The sequence below is a fragment of the Amblyomma americanum genome, chromosome 5 (genome assembly GCF_052857255.1).
Source record: "Amblyomma americanum isolate KBUSLIRL-KWMA chromosome 5, ASM5285725v1, whole genome shotgun sequence".
NCBI lineage: Eukaryota > Metazoa > Arthropoda > Arachnida > Ixodida > Ixodidae > Amblyomma > Amblyomma americanum.
The window spans coordinates 174,516,449-174,540,545 of NC_135501.1; the positions used below are offsets into that span (position 1 = coordinate 174,516,449).

The following is a 24,097-nucleotide window of genomic DNA, read 5'->3' on the forward strand; positions in this document are numbered from 1 at the left end:
CACACGAAGAGCATGATTTATATATATATATACCCTGATGATGGAGTGACGCTTCACATGAACTAAGCACTTTGTTAATACCGAGCAATTGTTCCTTTGTACTGGCGATGAACGCTCCCGAACGCCCGAGTTCCGTCCCACTGATAGCACCGTTCGCGAGAGTTTATGGGACAAATAAACAAGCGACATATTAAACGAATTCTCAAGTAATGTAACACTACTTTCGCGGTTAGCTGGGTGTGGAAAACAACGCCATCATGACAACAAAATATGCTCTGACGTTCACGCGAAGAATGCGCCGGGTGATGTCATTGTTCATGTGACCTTGAGGTGCGATGACGTCATTTCATACGTACCACGAGCTAGCGATGTCGTGGGAATTTGCCTGCAATAGTTGACTGCGTAGAAACAGAAGTAACTGGCGAGTTTAGCGAAGTTGGCTTAACAAATAACTAAGTTCAGTTTTGAACTTAAGTTTACAACTCGGCCAGAAAATTTAGCCGCTTCTCGGAAACGGGCTCAGCTAGACTTGATGCACTCAACAGTGCGCGGTAGTATTGCCTGAGTGCGGTAATCCTGAACTACGTCCCTCACAATGCGCTCCGCAAAGAAGCGTTCCCTTGAGCAAGAATAGTCACATGATTGGTCACCTTCTCTTCGCCTTTCTTATAGCTACTACAATTGGGCACACATCACAGTCAGCTTAAAACTATATACCCCTGTGCACTCCTGGAAGAGTACGCGCATACACACACAAAAAATTTCTCTATGGGACACTTTTTTCAGCCTAGTCAATCGGCGCATGTTCCTCCCAAAGCGCGCTTTTGGCGCATGCGTACTCAAACTACGAAAACATAGCCAGCAATTCTGGACAAATATGAACGCAATTTTTTCATATAATGTAAGATTTCACTACAACAATCAACATATCCGCAGATCACCTGACGGAAGTCTTGTATTTTTTTTTTTCGATTAACGACTTTGCTATTGTCAAAAGCGTTCCCATTGGTTTTCTGTGGCAGTCTTAAATGTTCAATGCAATAGGTGGAAACACTATCAAAGAAAGATTTTGCTACATATCAGAAGAATGGACCATTGCCTTCAATATTTCCATACCACTGTCGTACAATTTTCCAATTTTGAAAAAGATTGCCCGAGAATGCTGGACATGTGCGTGTTTTGCCGAACGCCATCATCGTGTATACATTTACATGTCCGGAAAGAAGGGACTCGAAGTCAGTAACAAAGCTTCTTCACATAGGTGAAAAGCAGAGAGGAACGCAGATACTTGGATCCGATGCTATCGCCACTAAGATGTGCTGGCTGTAAGTAGCGTCGTCTGTACTTCAACAGTCCAATAAAACATAATTATTTACTTTTATTAATGCTGGGAATTCTAAAAACATTAACGGACCTCATGTATGGTATAAACATCGCGGCCATATTTTGGCCAAAAATTAAACGAACGAACCGTTTCGTATGAGGTTTACGTAGCAAACACTATTTTTATTCGCGATACGGTGAACGGCAACAGCGGAGACAAGCCTTCCATTAAACAAAACCTGGTTCCACCACTCTTAAAATTCACTGCGACAACTAAGATAACCGTACAAACTCGATTCTGCTTGCTTTAAATAAACTCCTTTAACGAACTAAACCGCGCGGCTCCCTGTAACGCTGCAACGTTGACGTCAATTCTTGTCAGACAAAAAAAAAAATCACTCCGGATATTCTGCTAACTTCCTACTGCCTTCAGTACGCGTGATTAAACATTTCTTTACACGTCAATTCAAGTCTCATAGTGGGTATGTACAGTCTCCATCAAAAGTTTCTATGCCAACGGATTCGCTCTTGAGCAGTGTAGAGGAACGCATACTTGCGCTGGCAACCTCCGAAGGGGTGAAAACAAGAGTCCTTTCCTTCCAGCTGTTCAGAGCTCGGAGTTGTGCTGGGTTGTGGAACCCACTGAAAAGCCCTACAGTAAGTAACCTTAAGTGGCCTGATAACTTTTGAACAAGACTAGCAAAGAGGTTCACTGCGAAAGCAGGAATAATCGCGTTAAATCTTTTTTTTTTAATACAGTACAGCTCAATTTAACTGTCTTTGGGCAGGAGAAAATTGGATCAAAAGATGGAGCGATGGGTGAGAAAATGAGTAGGAGGCTGCGTACTTGTATTGTTACAACTCTGGACGAGGTGACAATAACGGACCTCGCGAAGTTGGGGACAATATTTCACCTCGGGCGCAGCTATTCTTCGAAAGAAACGGCGTTGACAGAGCGACGTTCGGGCGTACGGGAGCGATTCAGGAAAGAGTGTGAGGAAGAGATACCCACGTGATGAAAAAAGGAAAAAAAAAGAAAACATGGCGGCGGAAGCGGGGGCGGGGTGGTGTCGTCGACACTGCAGGTTCCTCCGAGCCGTCCACCGCCCCCCCACCGCCCCACCATCACCACTACTGCAGCGGAGGTGCCGACGACGACGCGTCTCAGACAGACGCCCGCTTCATCATGAGGGCGTCCAGGGGCAGGAGCACGTCGTCGTGCATGAGCGACGACTCGGGCGGAGACGGCGAGTACCGCAGCGAATACCTGCCCACGCCGGCCGTAGGGAGAGAGGGAACGGGAGAGAGGGAACGGGAGAGAGGGAAAGGAAGAGAGGGAGACATGATGAAATTGTCGCTCAACAAACGAAAACACATTTCTGACGACAGACAAGAAAGAGACCACACGACGACAAGCGAATACCTGCCCACGCCGGCCATAGGTAGAGAGGGAACGGGAGAGAGGGAAAGAGAGAGAGGGAAAGGGAGGAAGGGAGACAGGATGAAATTGTCGCTCAAGAAACGAAAACACATTTCTGAGGACAGACAAGAAAGAGACCATACGACGACAAGGAGAAAGTTGACGATATGAAATGACGCAGTTGTTTGAACGAAGCGCTTGATACTTTTATCCATGGTCATACATAGTTGCGCTTTTGAAATGACTCGGAACAACACGGGGACGACACAACACTGGTTCCAAGTCATTTCAAAAGCGCAGTTGTGTATGACCATGTTAACAACCAACTAGCCGAATTTGAAACCCTTTTATCCAAGCGAGATTAATTCCTTGAAGAGGCTACAACGAGAGTGTGCAGTTGTGGGGAATACGAAATAGAACAAACTTTTTGCACAAAATTGCGAATTTCCTGGCTATTTCTTTACTAAATTTGGGAAAGACTTTTGGATATTATACGCCAAGAGGAATACTAGTCGAAATAAGAAAAAAAAAGAACTGTACTTGTGACACATAACTATGGAGGAATGAATAAATTATGCTCAAAATTTGTTCCCTCTAATATTGCTCACGACTGTACAATTGAATATGTTGCGTTTTATTTTTGCGACGATAGTATCGCAGGGTATTTTCCCCTTGGCTATTTAAGCAACCTTGGTGCGTTCTAAAAGGCATAAAACTATATCCCTCCACTGCCGCACCCCATGTACCATTGAAGCTTAGCGACGTATAGATACAAGTGGCCTATAACGAAGCAACGGATATAACGAGGGAAGCATATTTCTGCGCGCAACTAAAGAAGCATATACAATTAACTGATTTCACGATCCCTAGGGTGCTATGTTTATAAGGAGGTTTATCGAAAGCTGCGGGCGTTAAAGAGGCACCGAGGAAATCTCCATCCAATTTTTGTTCTCAGTAAAATTGCATTCTATGATTAGTTCCGGATATGCTGTCGTTTCTTCGGCGGCAAAAAAGACGCATTTATTGCTGAGAAAATTGGATTTAAAAATTTTACCGCCACTGGATTTAAACTCGCGACGTCTACCCCGAAAAGGACTCCGTAATCCGCGTTTTTTGTTAAAAGGCGGTGTAGAATAGCCTCTGGGATTCATGTCCCCCTCAGCCGTCGCACGCAGTTTACTTGCGAAATCGGCCGATGGCGGCGCCACCTGTATTTCGTTTCTTGGTCTTTTGTAGCTTAAAGGAGCTTTGATTTCGGTGAGGAAGCATAACTCTTCGTGATCAGAATTTGGTAATCTATCGATACAAGCCAACCTCAATTTGTCCGTGTCAAGGACGAAGCGGTTGAATAGCGCAGCGTGCATTAGTTTGGACGACAGTCTGCACCTGCGCCTCGCTATCGCTATAAACAAAAAGGAGTAAAAAGGGGGTAAAACTGTCCTCTAGCGCGCTTCTTTTTATAAAAGGGTGTGCGCTAGAGGACAGTTTACACCCTTTTTACTCCCACGTAGGTGTATTAGTGTTTAGAGTGTACCGTTGTGTTGGAAATAGAGCCTCTGGACAAGCTTTGCAGCGGCCTGTAGCTTATATACCGGTGAACCTATTCTACGGTCTCACAACTTACTGACTAGTACCTGTGAAACACGGGCAAATTTAATGCCGTTAAGTGCTTGCTGCCTTAAGTTTTAATGGCATTTGAGGGGTGTCATACGCGTAAATTTATTGGCATTAGCCTTACTGCCACTCGCGACCTATACTGAGTTCGCCACAACTCATTCGCCCGGGTAGTGTGTACTCTCGTCCCTATTCCACACGCAGAAAAGCCCGAAATTTGTTAGTAACGACTTCCTAACCAGTAGTAAATGGTTAATTCATAAGATTTCAGTCCGATGAGGCGTCACTACTGCTTTTTTATTTGAAGGTCGTCATTTTTACCGGAACTTTTGACAGATACTCTCGGCTTTCGTGCTGACACGAGAGCTTATGGCTACTTTTTCGAACTGTCAAGCAACAGCAGGGGTATTTTCTGCGAAATAATGTTCATACTGCCTTTGAATAACATTCCCGAGATTCTGTACTCATTGGCACTGTTTATATTTAGGTGAAATGTTTCACTGCCGTGCAAGCATTACCGTCATCGTGACTTTTGTATAAAGACATTAAATGTGGACGTGTAGCCCCCACACCGAAAACAATGGTACTAACAAACTTAAAGGTGCACTAGAGAGGAATCTGAACTCGTCTTTTTCCCGCGGGAACAGCCGCCGCGGTGGCTCAGTGGTTATAGCGTTCGGCTGCTGACCCGAAAGACGCGGGTTCGATCCCGGCCGCGGCGGCCGAATTTCGATGGTGGCGAAATTCTAGGGGACCGTGTACTGTGCGATGTCAGTGCACGTTAAAGAACCCCAGGTGGTCGAAATTTCCGGAGCCCTCCACTACGGCGTCCCTCATAGCATGAGCCGCTTTGGGACGTTAAACCCCCATAAAACCATAAACCATAAAAAAAACATCTGTCTACACGTTCCGGGCATTCTTAAAAACTTCGAATTAATTTCCTTTACGGCCGATTGCCCTAATTAAATCGAATTAAACGTCCCGGCTCCCGCCTTTTCTTGAACTCAGCGCGGTAGGTAGGAGGAGTCAACCAACGCGTGGAGTGCCTTTCGGCTGCAGTCCAGTGGCGGCTTCGCTTTGGCTTTTATTTAGTCTTTTAGGTTTCTGTGAATATACACAGTTTAAGTCGCAGACAATATCGCCGCAAATTAGGCTAAGGCAACTAAAAATACCCGTGGACTCTTTGATTTACGTATCACTCCGCCGATGGCAGAGCGGCAAGCCGTCATGGGACTGGCTGACGCGTTGGTTGACTCCTCCTACCTACCGCGCTGAGTTAAACAAAAAAGGCGGGAGCCGGGACGTTTGATCCGATTTAATTATGCCAATCGCGGCTCAGGACAATAATTCGAAGTTTTTAAGAACGCCCGGAAGGTGTAGATGGAGTTCCCGCGGTAAAAAGACGAGTTCAGATTCCTCTTTAGTGCACCTTTAAGGCCTTAACCATCTACTGCCATTTCTCTTGCGCGTGCAGCACGGGCATCCCCAAACAAATTATTCGCCATCGAATGTCATTCGATGGCGAATGACATTAAATGTTCCCGTGAAGCAGCCGATTAATGACATTAGGTGCTAATGTCATTCGATTAAAATATGACGTTAAATTTGCTAGTGTGGCAGGTGTATAAGGAGTGGAGGTTGCGGGCGGGATGCGGCAACGGCTTTGAGTGAAACTTGTGTTTGATTCTCGAACCCGACAGATCAGCTAACTTGCGGAAGCGGCGTCGCCCCGCGCTCGCGGCTTCCGCTTCATTGCAAAGAAGTTGTGAGCCTACAGGACCGCGTACAGCCTACGTCAGTGGTCGTCGAAACGGCAGCCAGAGTGGTGTGGAAAAACGGAGTGGATTCCAAGTGTGCTACTCAGTGCGAAACGGAAGAGGGGGTTCTTATCGCGTGGTCGCAGCCGCGCGTCGCACCGCTCGCTAGCCCACCGTTGCGTTCTAGTGAAGACAGCGCGCGCAGCTTGTTTCCATCGTATATTCTGTACAGCCGGACCGCGCCGATGTTTAGGACAGCAAATGTCTCATCTCACGCTCTGCGAGAAGTCTTTAATAACAAGTTTTGCCGGCTAGGGTGTAACTTTTGAAGTGAAAAGATAGATAGATAGATAAAGAGGAGGAGGGAAAGGCAAGGACGTTAACCAGAAAGGGGTTCCGGTTGGCTACCCTGCACTGGGGAAGAGGGATTAGGGGACTAAAAGGAGGAAGAGAGAAGGGGAAAAAAAGGCATAACACACACACACACGCACAACGCTGTCACAATTGGTCACTCAATCCAAAGCTTCACTAAGCTAGGTAAAGCAGTCTTCGGGTTGGCAGCACAGCGACCTTGAACGACCTTCATCCCAACCAAGGATAGCCGTGTATGACCATATGTGGTACAGTTATGGTGTCGAACTCTTGACCCCTGACCTTTACTTGACTTTTCACCTCTGACATTGGGTGACCTTCTGGCTGACCTTTGACTTTAAGAACATCCGATGGGGTGATGTAAAGCCATGTGATGAGTAACCATGTGTGCAGAAACTTTTTGCGGAATTCCAATTTTTTTCACTGAGCGATGAAGTTAAAAGGTACTGCATTCAAACTGAAGTTTGGAACGTCCTATTTCCCCGGAGAACGCTGCATATTTATGCAATCCTAAACAGCTTCGATGCACCTTTGCCACAAGCGAACCAGCTTCCTACCGTCGTGGAAGAATTGAGTAAGACACTTTTAATGCGCTGCCGTTAAGGAGCTCGGGCCGCAGAAAATCCGCCGTCGACGTCGTCGTTCACCGTCAGCGAAAAAATTTACGAGAAATCTCCAGAGAAGCAACCTAGGAGGCACGTGGGCCACCTAGGTCACGTGACCTTGCGGCGTCATCACAACATGTGCACCGGTTTGTGAGAGAACTGCCCACCATGGCAGGTGGCAATTAATGATTGGTCGCTCGGCAGGAGCAACCTGGGTCGCACAAGGCCCAATGCTTGGAGCATCTGTCATCGCAGTGCAATGGCTTTTCGCTTATCTGCCACACTATCGTGTCGGAAACGGTACGAGGGCTCCCAGGGATCTGTGAATGTGAACTAGAGAATGACCAATTCTGCAGATATGGGAATGAAGTGTCCCCTCCAATTTTTTTTTTTTGCTTCATACATCGCACTACCTGGCTTCTGGGTTTCTCTCACGATGAAATAACATCTGACGTAGGTATAGGCTTCGTGAACGAGGAAGAGGTCGCCAGTGCAGAGAGCCGTCGGTTTAGTCAACAGGGGATTTCATTCTTTTAAACCCTGCGCTGCCCGACCACACAAAGAATTGATGTGATTCCGGGAAATAAGATGTTCCAAACATGCATTTTAATGTAACGGCTTCGCTTCGACCTTTCGATAAAATATTACGGGAATGGAGGCTGCACTTACTCCCCACCTTTCGAACCACTGTCCTGCACAAGCGTATTTGATGACGTTTAAAGCAATTTTCTCTCATTAGTGATTTTTTTCATCCCAGTGCTAGCACATGAGCTACCGAATAACGCCGTCAAGAAAGCCTGGCAGGATTATTGCCGGTTATGTGTGAGGTTCCGTTCAAGGTGTGCGCGCTGGAAAGAGTGTTTAAGCTTCCTTGATTCGCGGCTTGTCACAGTGAGGATTTGAACTCTGCTCAGCATAAACAAACCAGCACTCCGACGTACGACATGAAGAAACATGAATCTGAAATCATTAAAGCCACGACGCTCTTTTTACAGCACAGCTGCAGACACCCGATTATTTCAATACAAAAGTAAAACAAGAAAAAAAATAACCACCATAAATACATATGAGGCTAGAATTAATGTTAACGCTTATAGGCTTAAAGGATTCATAATTTGATCCGGTATAATCAACTATCGATTATTCGTATATGCTGCACTGTACTTTTCGTTATTTAATACCCCTACTAACGTCATCTGCAGGCTACAAAAATAAATAAATAAATAAATAAATAAATAAATAAATAAATAAATAAATAAATAAATAAATAAATAAATGCTGGCCAGATGCGTACTGAACCGTTGCCAAGCCGAAGCCGGAAGAAGGGAGAAGGCTTTCGGGGAAAACGCGCATCGGCCTACTGTGATAACGCAAAGCGAAAGTGACAGCAAAGCTGAAAGCGAAACTGACAGGGAAGGCGAGGGTGAAACTGACAGCGAATATCCCACGAGTGTGCCGTTAGAGTTTCTAACTGGAAAGGTCGTCCACGGACAGCCGACGGCGGTTCATGTCGAATTCATCCACACAGAGAGCAAGCTCCGAGGCATCGAATGTGCTTCCCGGGTTTGTCCTCGTCCAGCGTAGATCACGAATGCATGTGGTTCGATCACAGGACTTCGAGCGCTTAAGCCGGATAAGGCTCGTGTACACTACAGGTCCGAACAAGGGAACCACTGCAGACGGCCGAAAACCGTGTATACAATAGCATGGGTCTTACGTGTCGAAGTTGTGTCTGAAAAGAGCCTGGTCAGTCTAATAATAATAATAATTGGTTTTGGGGGGAAAGAAAATGGCGCAGTATCTGTCTCATATATCATGAACACCTGAACCGCGCCGTAAGGAAAGGGATAAAGGAGGGACTGAAAGAAGAAAGGAAGAAAGAGGTGCCGTAGTGGAGGGCTCCGGAATAATTTCGACCACGTGGGGATCTTTAACGTGCACCGACATCGCACAGCACACGGACGCCTTAGCGTTTTTCCTCCATAAAAACGCAGCCGCCGCGGTCGGGTTCGAAGCCGGGAACTCCGGATCAGTAGTCGAGCGCCCTAACCACTGAGCCACCGCGGCGGGTTCTGGTCAGTCTAGAAATGTGGATTAAGAATTTAATTAAAAAAGAAAAAATCTCGTAAAATTTAAATGCTATATTTTAAGAAATGGGTCTAGAATCAGAGATGGGCATTAAAATTGTAGTACGACCCTAAGAGGGAAAATTTCGGAATAGTTCGCAAATAAACCAATTAATGAGACAGGAACTCTACAGGACACGAACAGCCCTACAGTTTAGGGGTACTCTGCGATACGGAGTGAAATTCAAGCAATACAATGATTACATTTAACCTCGAGTCTTCGACCTTAGCGCTTCCATAGTTACAACGCCGAGCTAAACAGCTTAGGCCTTTGTTGTCGAAGAAACGTTTACCGTGAATAATTTGGAGCGAATTTGTCTACAGGCATCACCGAAACACTACGAATTCTTCTTCAACAACGAAAACTTTACAAACTTTCAAAACTTGTTTTGTAGCTGCATTGTTGTTAGAAGGGAGGAATCAATTGTAACCAATCCCAATTTTTTAACGCAAACAGTTGAGACAGCGGCAAGGAAATAGTTAGGCAGCACATGAATAACTACACCAAATCCCTACCATAGTTCGGGATTGGTTCCTTCCAGCTGCTTGTGGGTAGCATTCTCACTGAATAGCAAGTGAAAGTCGCAGTGTTTGTCCCGACCTACTACGCCGAAGGCCACGCCGTTTAAACGGGACCCGCCGTGGTGGTTTAGTGGCTTGGCAAGGTCGCAGGATCGTATCCTGCAGCTGCGGCAGCCTCATTTAGATGAAAGCATAAGACAAAAAAACACTCGTGTGCTCTGCATCTCTGCAGTGGAGGGGAAATAATCTCATGCGGAAGAAATTAACAGCGAACACTCCACTGCGGCTTCCCTCATATCTAAAGTGCTGCACTGTGAAGTTCAACAAGCGCCATACTATATATACATAGCACGCCGTAGAGTGCAACGTGAAAACAGCATAAAATAGGACTAACGGCAGCACTTTATCATCACCATCATGAGCTGCTTATATAACTTATCACTCAAAGTTGTTACTTTCTTTGCACTTCCGAAGTTCCCAGGTTCGAACCCGACCGCGGCGGCTGCGTTTTTATGGAGGCAAAACGCTAAGGCGCCCGTGTGCTGTGCGATGTCAGTGCACGTTAAAGATCCCCAGGTGGTCGAAATTATGCCGGAGCCCTCCACTACGGCACCTCTCTCTCCCTTTCTTCTTTCACTCCCTTCTTTATCCCTTCCCTTACGGCGCGGTTCAGGTGTCCAGCGATATATGAGACACATACTACGCCATTCCCGTTCGCCAAAAACCAATTATTATTATTATTATTATTATTATTATTATTATTATTATTATTATTATTATTATTATTTGCACTGTTTATCTTGCCCCTCGTCTCACAATCTTTAAATATGTTGTACTGCAAAGAAACCTTAACGGTAAATAAATTATGATGACAATTATGACGATGAAACTGCCCGTACTCGCGGGGAATATTTAGTACGCGCGGAAAGACTTACCGAGGATGGTGATCCCTTTGCAATTAATCTCTGGGGGAGCGGTGGTCGATCTCTCAATGGACAAATGGATGTGGCACAGTGCATACCCACACGGACTATCCCCGTCAGCCAGTTTTAGCTTTTTCTTTACCCAGAGTGCGCTTTACCGTGGAGAATTAAAGGAGTATAGACACCTAATATTGGTGGCATGTTTTCTTCTCTATAATGATGCGGAAGACGCATGAATCACCATGTGATATTCGCCTACGACCGTTCAAAATTTTAAAATCGAATTATTTCTGTCATGCTGTTTCAGTTTCGGTTTGAACAACCGAACGATGGCTGTGATTGGTTTTAATTGTTTTTTTTTGGGGGGGGGGGGGGGGTGGAGGAAATGGTGCAGTCGGCCTCTATAACGGCTAAGATCATTTGTGTGTAGTATCTGCCTCACATATTGCTGGACACCTGAACGGCGCCGTAAGGGAATGGATAAAAGGAGGGAGTGAACGAAGAAAGGAAGAGAGGTGTTGCAGTGGAGGGCTCCGGAATAATTTCGACTACCTCGGGATCTTTAACGTGCACTGACATCGGTTTCAACAGCCGAACGATGGCTGTGACGTCAAAGAGTGCTTTTGTGTCACGTGAGGTATGGAAAAACGTCCATAAAATAGCCGTTTCATCGTTTTAATTTACTGCAGTGCTGAAGCCAGCCTTCCTCAAGAGCCGGAATGACAACGGATGAGGAAGCAGCGGTTATATTACGCTCTTTTTCGTGTCCCACGTGGCCTGTAAGCACATATTGACGTCACAGTCCTCATTAGGCTGTTGAAACCGAAACCGAAGCAGCACGAAAAAGAAATGGGCTTATAAATTATTTAGCAGTCGTAGGAACATACCAGGTGGTAATCCATGTATAATATCATTACAAACAAGAAAACGCACACCCAAAATTTAGGTGTCTATACTCGTTAAAGTCCTTCACTAAACGCATGAAATAATTGCAGCGCGAAACGAACTAGGCATGACACACCAGGCCGATACAGACAGTACGGGCGCTATGGTAGATCACCATATCAACAGTTGTGACACCCACAAAAACCGGACAGGAAAAATTTACAGACGATCAATGTAATTGATGCGGCAGAGTATGCGTTAGCATTAATTAATATTCCCCTCGGACGTAGCAGCTGCTGCCGCTGACGGGTTCAGACCATGCAAGCGAGGGGCGTGATTTAACGTCCCTCTATACTTTATTGAGGACTTTATTATTGACGGACCTTAGCCTGATCCAGTCCGACCATCAGCGTGTGACACGCCGTACCCCCTCTTCACTCTCTCTCAACCGTCACCCCCGTGCTGTCTTCGCCTACCCTCTCCCATTTGCATCCCTCTCCCCCTCTTCTCTGAAAGTGGAGGGGTATCTCTTTTTCTCTCCCTCATTTTGCCACTCGCCAAAGGAGGCTTCACACGGACGGACTGCCAGATTTTCCCGGCATTAGGGGTTCTAATGCTATAGCAAAAAAAAAAAATGTTTTTAACGCCGTTATACCGAGTATGACGTGCGAAAGCACTTAGTTTCGAATTAGCTTGACATATTGTCCAAGCATTGCCTTAACTGGTCCTTCGAATTCGCCTGATCTAGCTTAGACATTGTCTTGCATTGTCGTCCAAGACAATATCTCTTAAACTTTCGTACCACGTGACATTCCCCTAGCCTCACCGTATCCAAGTCATTTCACCTCAAAGGTCAAAGGTCGAGGCTTGAGAGAGCCATCGGCCTTTTCAGGACTGCTAGCGAAGCAGTGCCTTCGCACTAAAAGGTAGTCCATGAAGCGTCGACGTCATAGATACTAGATAAAAACCACCACTTCCTTGTAAGACAGCGTAACAGTGCGCATACGATTACACATTTTGAGCCCGGCTTGCTCGATAAAATATGGCCTCCCTCCTGCAGTGTTTTACCTACTGTTGCACAAATCAGAGAAAATAGGAAAAAAAATCCCTCGGCCGAACCGCCCGCTCGTTAGCGCTCAAAATTCGCACAAAGGTGGCATTTGGCGGTCAGTTTTCTTTTGTGCTACGTTTGAGTCGAGGAATTGCCTGATTCGGTCAAAAGTAATCGGAAATTTTCATCGTTTGTGGCGACGGCGGACCAAATAGCGAGCTTTCGCAGTAATGATGCGGGTAGCGCCATCATGCGCCCTCCAGGCGAACGAGCAGTCTACGGTGCAGGGGGGCTGCGGAAAAACTCATGTGAGAAACGCGAGGTGCGGGGAGGGGGGCAGTTGCGTGCAACAGCGTTTCCTGCGCCCAATTTTAATAAAATAGCCTAGAAAGCACTTTCAAACCAATCGCGCAGCCACTCTCTCCCCCTTGCGTTTCGCCGCAGCCTCAATGGTAAAGTGCTCGTTCTTTGGGCGTGCACAGATGGCGCTACGCGTACGATCGCTGCGAAAGCTTGCTGTTTCGGTCCGCCGTCACCGCAGACGGTGGAGATTTTCCATTAATTCTGACCGAATCAGACAAGTACTCCACCTAAATGCAGTATAAAACAAAACTGGCCACCAAATGCAACCTCTGTGCGAAATTTGAGCCCGAACAAACGTGCGACTAGACAAAGAAAATTTTTTTTTCGATTTTCTCTGATTTACGCAACGGTCGCGGTATACTGAGAAGCGAATAAAGAAAGGCGGTCACCCACCTCGGCTGCTGCGGCTGCGGCGGCCTGGACGAGCCGTGCGCGTAGCACGTGCACGAGCAGACCGACGTCACGTCGTCGGTGTCCGAGTGGTCGCCGCCTCCGTGTCCCGACACGACGCTGCCGTCGGCGGTGATGACGTCACCCTCGAGGCGCACCGCCTCCTGGGCCGCGCACTGGGCCTCGGCCTCGTCGCGTCGCTCGTCCTCGGTGTTCATGGTGAGGAAGCGGAGCACGAGCAGGTTCATGGCGGCAGACACCACCGAGAGGCCGAACAGGATGAAGACCAGGCTGAACGCCACGTACTCGGGCTTCTGCTTGAGCGCGCCTTCCTTCTGCAGCGCCACGTAGTCCCCGAACCCGATGGTGGTGAGCGTGATGAAGCAGTAGTAGAAGGAGTCGAAGTAGTCCCACCCCTCGTAGGCCGAGAAGGCGGCCGCACCCGTCGTCATCACCACGGTGCTGAGCACCGACACCAGGCACACGAGGTTGGTCTCGGACACGTCCGTGTTGCGCATGCGCAGGCACCGCTTGCCGTGCTTCAGCAGGTAGCCGACGAAGGTGTTGAGCCGCTCACCGATGCTCTGGAACATGACCAGGCCCAGGGGGATGCCCACCAGGGCGTAGAACATGCAGAACGTCTTGCCGCCCCACGTGGCCGGCGTGGAGTGGCCGTACCCTGCGGGCACCCCCCAGACGGACGGAGGGTCACTCAACTGCACCGCTTCACACTCAGTGTAGATAAGTATCATGAACCGCACATGCTCTTTTGCTCCGACTTGAAACTTCACTAGCCACGTGGACTGAGAAGAAAGACAGGGCGAAACGCTCAACTGTAGAATGCTGATGCCTCCCCAGTGTATGGTTCAAACCGTGCGTAATGACAGACATTCTGTGAACATGTTGGCACCAGTTATCCTACGTTTCCATTCTGCGGCTCCTATATTTGCGCTGATTCAGAAAGCATTAACTTACTTCTGTAGTAGAGGTCCCTTTCCTTCGATATATTCATGGTATTTTGTCATCATCATCATCAGCCCGACTTCGTCCACTGCAAGACCGTGGTATCGCCCGCATCTCTCCAGTTAACCCTGTCCTGCGCTAGCTGCGGCTGCCGTATCTCCGCAAACTTTTTATTCTCATCCGCCCACCTGACTATCTGCCACCCCCTGCTACGGCTGCGTAGTAGCTAACAAAAGGGGCTACTCTGTGGGCAGAGACCATAAGCTCCGACATCAGCATCGGATCACCAGAAGAGACGCGACAATCTAATAATAATAATTGGTTTTTGGTGGAAAGGAAATGGCGCAGTATCTGTCTCATATATCGTTGGACACCTGAACCGCGCCTTACGATAACTTCAAATTGTGGCGCTCGCAACGTGGCAGTCCTTGAAAGAGGGAAATTTCGCGGCCTATACTTGACTTCTATTTTCACTAGATATGAGAAAGAACAACAACGTCGAAAACACAAACTCCCGTTCAAGCCTCCTGATCATCTGTTCGTGCAAATATCTGGCGAAGCCCCTGCGACAGCGATCAAATAAATTACAAGCCTGTAAGCTGAGTTAACCAAAACGAATGTTGGCGAACATCCGGAACCTTTTGTTAAAAGTCACGTGACGAGAAATGCTTATGATTCCAAGACCCGGATTCCCTTGATCAGGTATGTAGCTTCGGTGGCGAGATCTCCAATCTATACAATGTGGTCGGGGCCTTTCAGGCCAATCCCAAATCAGCCCACATTTCTCGGCCAATGAGCGAGGGGTGGTGGGAGGCAGCTCTGATCAGCTCGCCGCTCGAGGACGAAGTCCGGCTTCTCGGCCGAGCAAGGGAGGCAGCGTCAGCCAACGGACTCCCGTACTAGGTACCCCGGCCACGTCAATCCCTTGCTCCTAAACGAGTAAATAAAATATTCCCCCCCCCCCCCCCCCCCCACCACCACCACCACTAAGACACCCTAAAAGCCTGGCTGAAAAAAATTGCTCAAGCCATCATAATTTCATACACTAGAGTGCAAGTTTGTAAAGCGTAACAGTCAAGAGAAGGCAGCAACAGCAGCAGTTACTATCTTTTTACTACTTTTTTTTTCTTAAAAGCGTACAACACTGAGTGGTTTCAATATTAATACAAAACTACAACAATGAAAGACATTAAGCTGAAGAAAAGAAATATATACTTACAAATTCTGCACCAAATCAGCATTTTTAAAATCCAAACTATAACGATACAGCACCAGTGATCAGCAATAGCATCAGTGTATGCGATCTTTTCCCAGGAAACGACCATGGCATTCCGATTCAAGGAGCTATAGAACACCACCGCACTGTCCCACCCAGCTCTGTGATGTCTACACCGGACCGTGAACATGTATATATATATGCTCCACCGCCTGCTGTAAGCACTGCGTAGCCACTGCGGCACAATGTTACTGCATAATTACGCAACGCTAAACCCGGCCACGAAATGAAGCCGCGCTCTAGATATTATGCGGAACGGAGTTGCGTCGGCCTTGCCTCATGTGTCAGTCGTTGTGCATAAATAAAGCACTTCTCCTCATCTCCGTCGCACGCGTACGCCTTCATGGATCCGCAATCGACATTGCAACATCGCGCAAAGAACACAAACCAGCTCGTCAGAGGAAACAGGACGCATTATAAGGGAACCGTATACAGACCTCCTCTGTCGGCGCGCATTGCAGCACTACTTCTGTGCATGCTGCGTGTGCCAGCTTTATTACCATTCCGCCTTCGGAACCACACGCCTACTTCTAGCGAATGCACCGTATAGTGAACACCCGTGCATGCAATGCTGGATCCAAGCGCTAGAAAAGGATGTGAGCTTCGTCAAGCAATGGAGGCACCGTTAGCCGCCCTCAAGAGGACTCAAATTGTGCTGGGTATACATTATTCATGTCTGCGCCGACGGTTCCGCCGGCGCTGGAGAAGTGCTCGCAGCGCCCTCTCGGAAGTGAAGGAAACGGCGAGGAGATCGAAGACTTTTCCCTTCCTCCGGCACTACAGTTTGCCAGAGGACGAATGCACCCGGAAAGCTTCCTTCAATTGTCACGCCCGCTTTCCTACTTACTTTCCGAATGCCACGAGCAGGAAACATCTCGTTTACTTCACCGCACAGTGATAAACATTTCAGCCGTATATGTCGCGTTCCAGATGGTCCTTCGGCCGCGGCGACGGAGGCCAAGAACTGTTCCCTCAGCACGTCGTCGTCACGGGCAAGAACCCGCATGCAGGGAGCTATGGCTCGTAAAAGGGCCAGCGAAAACAGCAGACGGATGTATAAGTATGTGCAAGAGAAATGACTGCCTCTCTTCCCGTCTGCAGCGCCCTCTGGCGTTGTCGACTTCTTTTTTTTTTTTTTTCTGTCTGCGAACGCGGTGAGGTTTTCGCCACTGCGCTCGGTTATGGGTCCACGGCCACTCCTTCGGCAGCCTCGTAAAACGCGGCGTAAAAAATGCACGCAGCGGGCGACCGAGTAAATGAGCCGGAGTGGACCGCACACTTCATTGGGGGCGCTGCGCGCGCATAACGAGCGTGTGAGGCGGAAGACAGCATTCCCTGATTTGGCCGGCGCGCTATGCGTGTGCATTTTATACCGCGGGAGGGGGGGAGGGGGGGTAAGGTCCTTTAGGTAAATAGCTGCGTTTCGCGCCAGTCAGCTGCGGCGCAAGACAGGCAAAAAAAATGAAAAAAAAATGCAAAGAATGGCCCTAGAGCTGAGCAAGAAAGGGTAAGGAAATATAAGTTTAACAACGGAGTTACGGTATGGCAAGCTACAGACGCTGCAAAAAACTAACAGATGAAAGAATGCAAGCTCAGTGATGGCCCTGGTAACCGTTAGGGAACGAAAAAGGATCACGAAGGGATGAGGAAAAAGAAAAAAAAACTTAGCAGAAAAGTGACCCGAAGGTTAAGTGGCCTTTAAGAGCCGCGGCCGAAAGATGGTCGTTACTTTTTTACGCCCAAAGCACGTTGCGAAAAAACAAAACAAAATAAATACCAATAAATAAATAAAATAGGCGGACCGTTTACGGTGGGCCAGTCTTCAGCGGTTGTTGAGGATCGCAGGGTTCTCCAAGGAGCGGGAAAAAGTGTGTGAGAGAGAGAGAGAGAGCTATGCACGGTGGCACCGCCCCCCCCCCCCCCCCCCCCATGATGGCGTAAACTCCTGCTCCCAAAATGACCAGCTATGTATAGGCACACAAGAAAGGGCAGCTCCCCCCTCACTTTCTCTATTCTGTCTCCTCATTCAAGTTCGTGCGTTAGAAGCCAGCTTGAACGACTAGGCATTTTCCTCTTTACCTTTGCTTTAATTCTTTTTTGCTCCAGGTTTTCCCGTTTCCCAAAATAGTGCCGCGCTTTGAAGAATTGGGGATGGCTCCCCCTTTTTACTCCATTCTCTCTCCTGTGATCGCTTCTTTTCCTTGAGATTCGCGATGATGCGGCAGAAAAATCCACGGCCGTACCGCTAGAGCAAACTGAACACTACAGCTAGCACTGTTGACGACGACGCAAAAAAAAAACAAATAAGTAAAAAGAGTTATGTCAGGAAAAGTGAGAAGGAAAGCGAATCCGAAGAGAAAGGAAAAGGCTCGGCTTCGATCAATTTGCGCGAGTGACAGGGTTGCGCTCAGAGAGTGGTGTTGTCATCCCGTTCCTCTTGTCCCTCCCGAAGGCAGCAGAACGGGTAATCAGTGCGGGTTCGCGCCCGCCGTTGAAACAAATAGGGAGCTCGTCGAATGTTCTATGCGCGGTCTCCGAGTCGATTGCTGCATACAGGAGCTTATATATGTCTTATATAGCCTATATAGGAAGCAGAGCGACGGCGGGGAGCGGAAAAACCAAAAGAAGCGATCGAAGGAAATGAAAAGAACAGAAGAAAGATAGGAATGATAGAAGAAAGAAATGAAAAAGAAGGGATGGGAAGAAGGGAGGATGACGGGGATCAAAACAGGGAACGCGGGATGCAGGGAGAAAAAAAGTGATGGCTGTGAGCAGGACTCAGCCATGTAATAGCGGCTGTGTGGGAAGAGCCCGGAAGCGAAAGGGCAAACACCATGTTGCTGAGCATTGCCCCCCCCCCCCCCCCCCCCCCCCCCCCCTTGTGTTTACACCGAGAGAAATGCGATGCGCGTCTCCGTGCCCGCCGGCGCCGATTGGAAGGGGGAAACAAGTAAAGAGTGACGAGTCCCCCGATATTGGGCGTCTAACACGATAGAGTGGCAGAAAACTCAGGCGAGTCTATCTCAAAAGGGGGACCTTGAAACTATATGTTGGAAAAATCTGAAAAGTGCGTTGTAGTAATACTTCCTTGTGATGTTACATGTTTCTTTCGTGCTAAGTTTAGAACTCTTAAACAAGCAGAAGTGTCCCTCAGAAACGCGGGCCCTAAGTATCGATAGATGGATCAATGCCTTAACAAATGTTTGAAAAAGATAAGTCCTGCTGCCAGAAACGTCGAGGGTGGGCAGTTTTTCTGGGAAACTTACATGCTTCTACTTTCTATGCGGATATCGTTTTTTTTCGACGTAAGGAACAGTGCTCATCTTTAAAGTTCAAACGAATTGTTTCAATAATTGGATTGGAAAACATTTAATTCGTCAGAAAAGGCAGAATTCAGACGATCCGTGCTAGGTGGCTATCAGTCCACGGCTGACAACGAAATGAAAGAATAAATGAAAGAGAATATTGAAAAGAAAGCAAGAAATAAGGAATTAGGCTTGGCTACCGACAAAAAAATATGAGCGCTTTACCGCCCAATGGTAGCAAGTGACGTGGCAGCGCGGTAAGGTTCCTTAAGGGGCTTCAGTTATAGAGGTTCTTAAAAGATATATTGTGCATTCTCCCGTCGCTAACAACTGACTCCTTAAAACAAGAGCTAAGACTCGTTTGAGTAACATTCTTGTTTGGGCGAGTTGCTTCACCTTTGAAAGGGTACGTGCTTGCGCGATGAAGACGGGACAAAAGAAACACAACATAATGGACTTATTTTTGGCAATGTCGCGGAGTGCTTGAAGGTTGCTTCACTTCCGCCACAGGTTGGCCCGGTATTGCACTGCCTCCGGGATCGGCCTGGGTCATTATAGCGCGCGTCTTTTCTATCCTGTCCTTCTATCCCATCTTTCAACTCCCCTACTATCTGCACGTGGTAGCGATTGTGGCTCGGCTTGAGCCAGCGAGCAGGCCTGTGCACTTTCCTTTTCTTTCTTCCTGGCAACGACAGACAGACAGACAGACAGAAATATACACGTGTACAGAGCGCAACCTTCAACTAGCTTATTCTCGTAGAAAACAGATACATTTATACCCGTGCTGGTCAATCACAAGATTAGCAGACAAAAACACGCACTGATCATGTCAGCATACCAAAGCCAAGGGTGCCACCAGATAGCATCATGCGTAAAATTGATACAAAACCCTTCAAGATCATAAGCAAACAAAAAACGGTTTTACCTTGTTACCGGCTTTTTAGTTTTAGTTGTTCTGTTTTTTGCTACGTTTAGTAAATTCTATGCATTAACCGTTTTATTGTTTTTTTTTGTTTTATTGACACTGCTTTTGCTAAGAGTTGTTTTAAAGCTACGTTCATCGTTCACCTCATGCATCAGCATTCTCTTTGTTTTTGTTTTTTTCCTTATGATATTGAAGGGTTTTGTATTAATTTTACACGTGATGCTATCTGCTGGCACACTTGGCTGTGGTATGCTGACATGATCAGTGCGTGTTTTTGTCTGCTAATCTTGCGATTTCCCAGCACTGGTATAAATGTATCTGCCTTCTACGACAATAAACTAGTTAGAAGTTTCGCTCTGCACACGTCGTGTGCGTTTCTTGTGTCCCGTCTTCATCGCCCAAGTACGTACCCTTTCAAAGACTCGTTTGTACGTTAATTCTTACAGTAATAACTGGCTCTGGTTTTCTGAGAGTTTAACGTCATAAAGCGACTCAGGATATGAGGGACGCCGTAGTGGAGGGCTCCGGAAATTTCGACCACCTGGTGTTCTTTAACGTGCACTGGCATCGCACAGCACGCGAGCCTCTGCAATTTCGCCTCCATCGAATTCGATTGCCGCGGCCTTACATTAATAACTTAGGAACAAGCCGCTCCAGTAACTAAATGAACTCATCTACGAAGTTCCCATAGTTCTTAAGTTAGGTACATAGTTCCTAAGCACACAGTGTGCACAGAGCTCAGGCAACAAATGCACTAGAACTTGAAAGCAAACGGAACGACGATTCAAGGCAGAGCAGCGTCAGAATCCGCACAATAGCAGAACATGGATTGGAGCAAGCGATGATCACCAACTACTTTTTTATTCACAACCCTGCTCACGTTATATGGTACCCACGCAGCGACGTTAGTGCATATAGTGTACGTGAATCAGCCCAGCAAGAAAGGTGCTGAAACAAAGCGTCAACAAAACCCAAGTGCACCTATATCTAGGGTTTGGACTTTTCGGTTATTAATTTTTCAAATTTCGGTAGACTTTTTTTCGGTTTTTATTTAAGAACACAAGTTTTTTCCGGCGAATATTATTTTCGACGAATAAAAAACTGACTTTTCTCGATGGTTTAATGTAGCAGTTGTGTGTGGTCAAAAGTCACTTAAAGTCTATCTCGGTGTTTTAGTCGTCGTGAGCAATTTATTCACCAGTAATTAACGTTCAGATGGTAATAGTTGGAACTGCGCTTGAAGAAGAAATTGCCGTCGTCATTAAGAGTAATTCGAGTTGAATGAGACAGCCGGCAGACAAAAATGGAAGTGGAAGTTAGAACTAGGTTTACATGTCATTGTTCGGCTGTCGCGCTGGTTTGCGCGTGATGGCGGGACATCACGTGGTCTGCACGTTGATGGCAGCAATCGAACTGCCGTTCAATCCTATATTTTTCGTGAGGTTCATGGGCGGTTTCGAGTCTGTGTCCTACATGCAGTTGATAAAGCTACTTACCGATTAACAACTCTAAGCAGGTGATGATGGGGAACAAACAGTGCTTAACTATAGAAGGCGGCGAAGACGTGCAGCTTCCCGGTCTGCAGAGGCATGTAAGCTGGCGAAAGAATACTTCAAATCGCACAACTGCGCTGCTTATCCAAAAATACCCCCGTTGCATCATGCCCCTGGTTTTCCTGCTTAGTTCATTTCAAATTTGACTTAGAGTAACTCGCATTCTACAGCAAGCTAGCCACGCCTTGCATAGCAAGGCTACTGACCTTTTTTGGTTAAAACCGAATTTCGAAAACTGAATTCGGCGTACTTTAATCGTTTTTTTTTCGGTTTAAGCCGAAACGTCCAACCCCTACCTATAGCCAAGATAAGGTGTTTCCCACCTGGGCAGTGCTGACACACATGCCAGCTCCCCTGATACCACCCCGCGCTTCCGTGACCACTATGTGTAGTCTCACGATCCTTTTACCGAGACATGTTATTTGTGCTTTAAAAACGTGAAGCAAAGCCATAGTTTAGAGAGTGAGCAGTAATATGCGTAAGAACGATTTCTTTCAGCGAGGACACTATAGTCTTGTAAAAACACATTGGGTGGTTCGATCAACGTACGCTTTATCACAGGGAAGCGGCACCTGTTACAACGCCCGTTTTTTACAAGAGCAAAATTAATCCCGCGGCCGATGGCACAAAATTCACGGTCTGGATCTCTTGTTCTGTCACCAAGTCCATCCTATGTCACGATATTCTTCGCAGAAAGCACAGCGACAAGCCAGAAATCTGAGCACTGTGTAAGACATCGGGAACTCTGCCCCGGCTTTTCATGTCGACCCACTGCAGTCGTCCCTCAACCACCGAACATCGTTTAGCACTTTCGTAAGCTTCAGGAAAGCCGATAGCAAAACGTCGGGATAGCTTGACGCTCTAAGTCTGTCAACACGGTTAGAGAATATTCTTTCTACAGTAAAAGAAAGCAGGACTTTTTGAGGGCGGAACTGCGCTTGTGGAACAAGCATAAAACTAAGGAGTATGTGCGCCTTCCTGCAACCCTTTATAGTCTCCACATATTTTCTGGAACTTCTGAAAAGTAGTCTTTGTTATGGTGGAGATCTGCTGCCTGCACGAAAACTAAATCGTGATTGGCGAGCAGGGGCGCTTTTTTAACTTGGCCGGTGAAATGTGCCTTGGACTGCTTTATATGGACCCCAGCTAGAAACAAAATTTCATAGCGTTGGTTCTATTTCTCATCATAATCATTACCAGCCTAACTACGCCCACTGCAGTGCAAAGGCCTTACTCATGTCTCTCCAATTAACCCTATCCTTTGCCAGCTGCATCCACCCTTTGCCTGCAAACTTCTTAATATCATCCGCCCACCTAACCTTCTGCCGCCCCCTGCTAAGCTTGCCTTCTCTTGAATCCACTCCGTTACCCTTAAGGACCGGCGGTTATCTTCCTTTCGCTTTACATATATCCCTTGCCCAAGCCCATTCCTTCCTCTTGATTTCTACCAGGATGTCATTAACCCGCGTTTGTTCCCTCACCCAGTGTGCCCTCTTCCGGTCTCTTATCATTACCCCTATCAAATTTCTTTCTATAGTTCGCTGCGTTGTCTTCAATTTAAGTTCAACTATTTTCGTTACTCTCCACGTTTATTACCATAGGCTAGTACTGGTAAGATACAGCTCTTTTATACTTTTCTCTTAGGAATACTGGTAAACCGCAAATTATGATATGAGAGTACCTGCCTAATGCACTTCACCTGATTGTTGTTCAACAAGTTATTTCACTCTCGTGGTCCGGTCTGCGGTCACTACTTGCCATACCATACCCAACAATTCTGTCTTGTTTGCTTCTTCCTTTGTGTCGCGTCTTCTGGCTGGTTTAAAATGAATACTTACCAACTCGCCCAGTCCTCAACCATGTTGAATTCTGGACAAAAATATGTTTGAACGGGAAAGAGTTTATGAGCGCAATTTTTTCATATGTTGCAAGATTTCGCTACAAAATTCAATATCTCCGCAGATCTACTGTCGGCAGGCTTGCATTTTTTTTTTTGCTATTAACGTTTTTGCTATCGTCAAAAACTTTCCCCATTGGTTTTCTATGGCAGCCTTAACTTCTCGATGCAAGCGATTCAAACACTATACAATAAATATTTTGCAACATAACAGAAGAATGGGCCATTATCTTTAATATTTGTATACCAGTATCGTACAGTCTTCCAATTTCCAAATTTTTGTCCAAGAATGTTGGACATTATTTCCTTATCAGTTCCAACGCTTTGCTGCTTATCCCAAACTGCTGTCTCCTTCCGAGACCGCTGAACAGTACGTCAGTTTTCGTCATACTGATTTTTACATCCGCCAGTCTGCTTTGTCTGTATAGGTCCTCAATTATGCATTGCGATTCGTACTCTAGGTTACTTGGCTACGAAGTGTTATCAGCAGATCACAGGTTACTAATTAGGCATCATGCCTTCATTAACTTTTATCCCAACTCATCCAAATTTAGATCTATACAGTTCCATGTAAGCATGCGTTCGTACCTTTAAACTTGGACTAAGTTCCACTAATACGACAAAAGTTGCGACCGACATTTTTTGAGTGAGTAAAACCTCGTTGCTACATTCCTATCGCCCACGATTTCTTGATTCTGACGCTCAAAATTGCTACCAATAAAAACGTCACATAGAGTAACACTTTTTCTTCCGGTTAATGCGTTCCCGGATAACACGATTTCCAGGCTACTATGTTCAAAATTCCGACAGATCCTGGTCATATAACT

General features: G+C 46.8%; 1 protein-coding gene and 1 non-coding gene across 2 annotated transcripts in view; one reads left to right on the plus strand and one right to left on the minus strand.

The window, feature by feature from the left end:
- Positions 1–970: 970 nt before the first annotated feature.
- Task6 (TWIK-related acid-sensitive K[+] channel 6) overlaps positions 971–24,097 on the minus strand; it is a 76,181-nt gene continuing 53,054 nt past the window's right edge. Inside the window, exons 2-3 of the mRNA XM_077668024.1 lie at positions 13,355–14,030; positions 971–2,590 (exon numbers count right to left, since the gene is read on the minus strand). Coding sequence (XP_077524150.1) covers positions 2,488–2,590; positions 13,355–14,030 — 779 coding nt within the window. The 3' untranslated portion in view covers positions 971–2,487. The remainder of the gene's footprint in view (positions 2,591–13,354; positions 14,031–24,097) is intronic.
- Positions 5,007–5,078, plus strand: TRNAS-GCU (transfer RNA serine (anticodon GCU)). Its single transcript has one exon. It is a non-coding gene; the product is annotated as a tRNA-Ser (tRNA).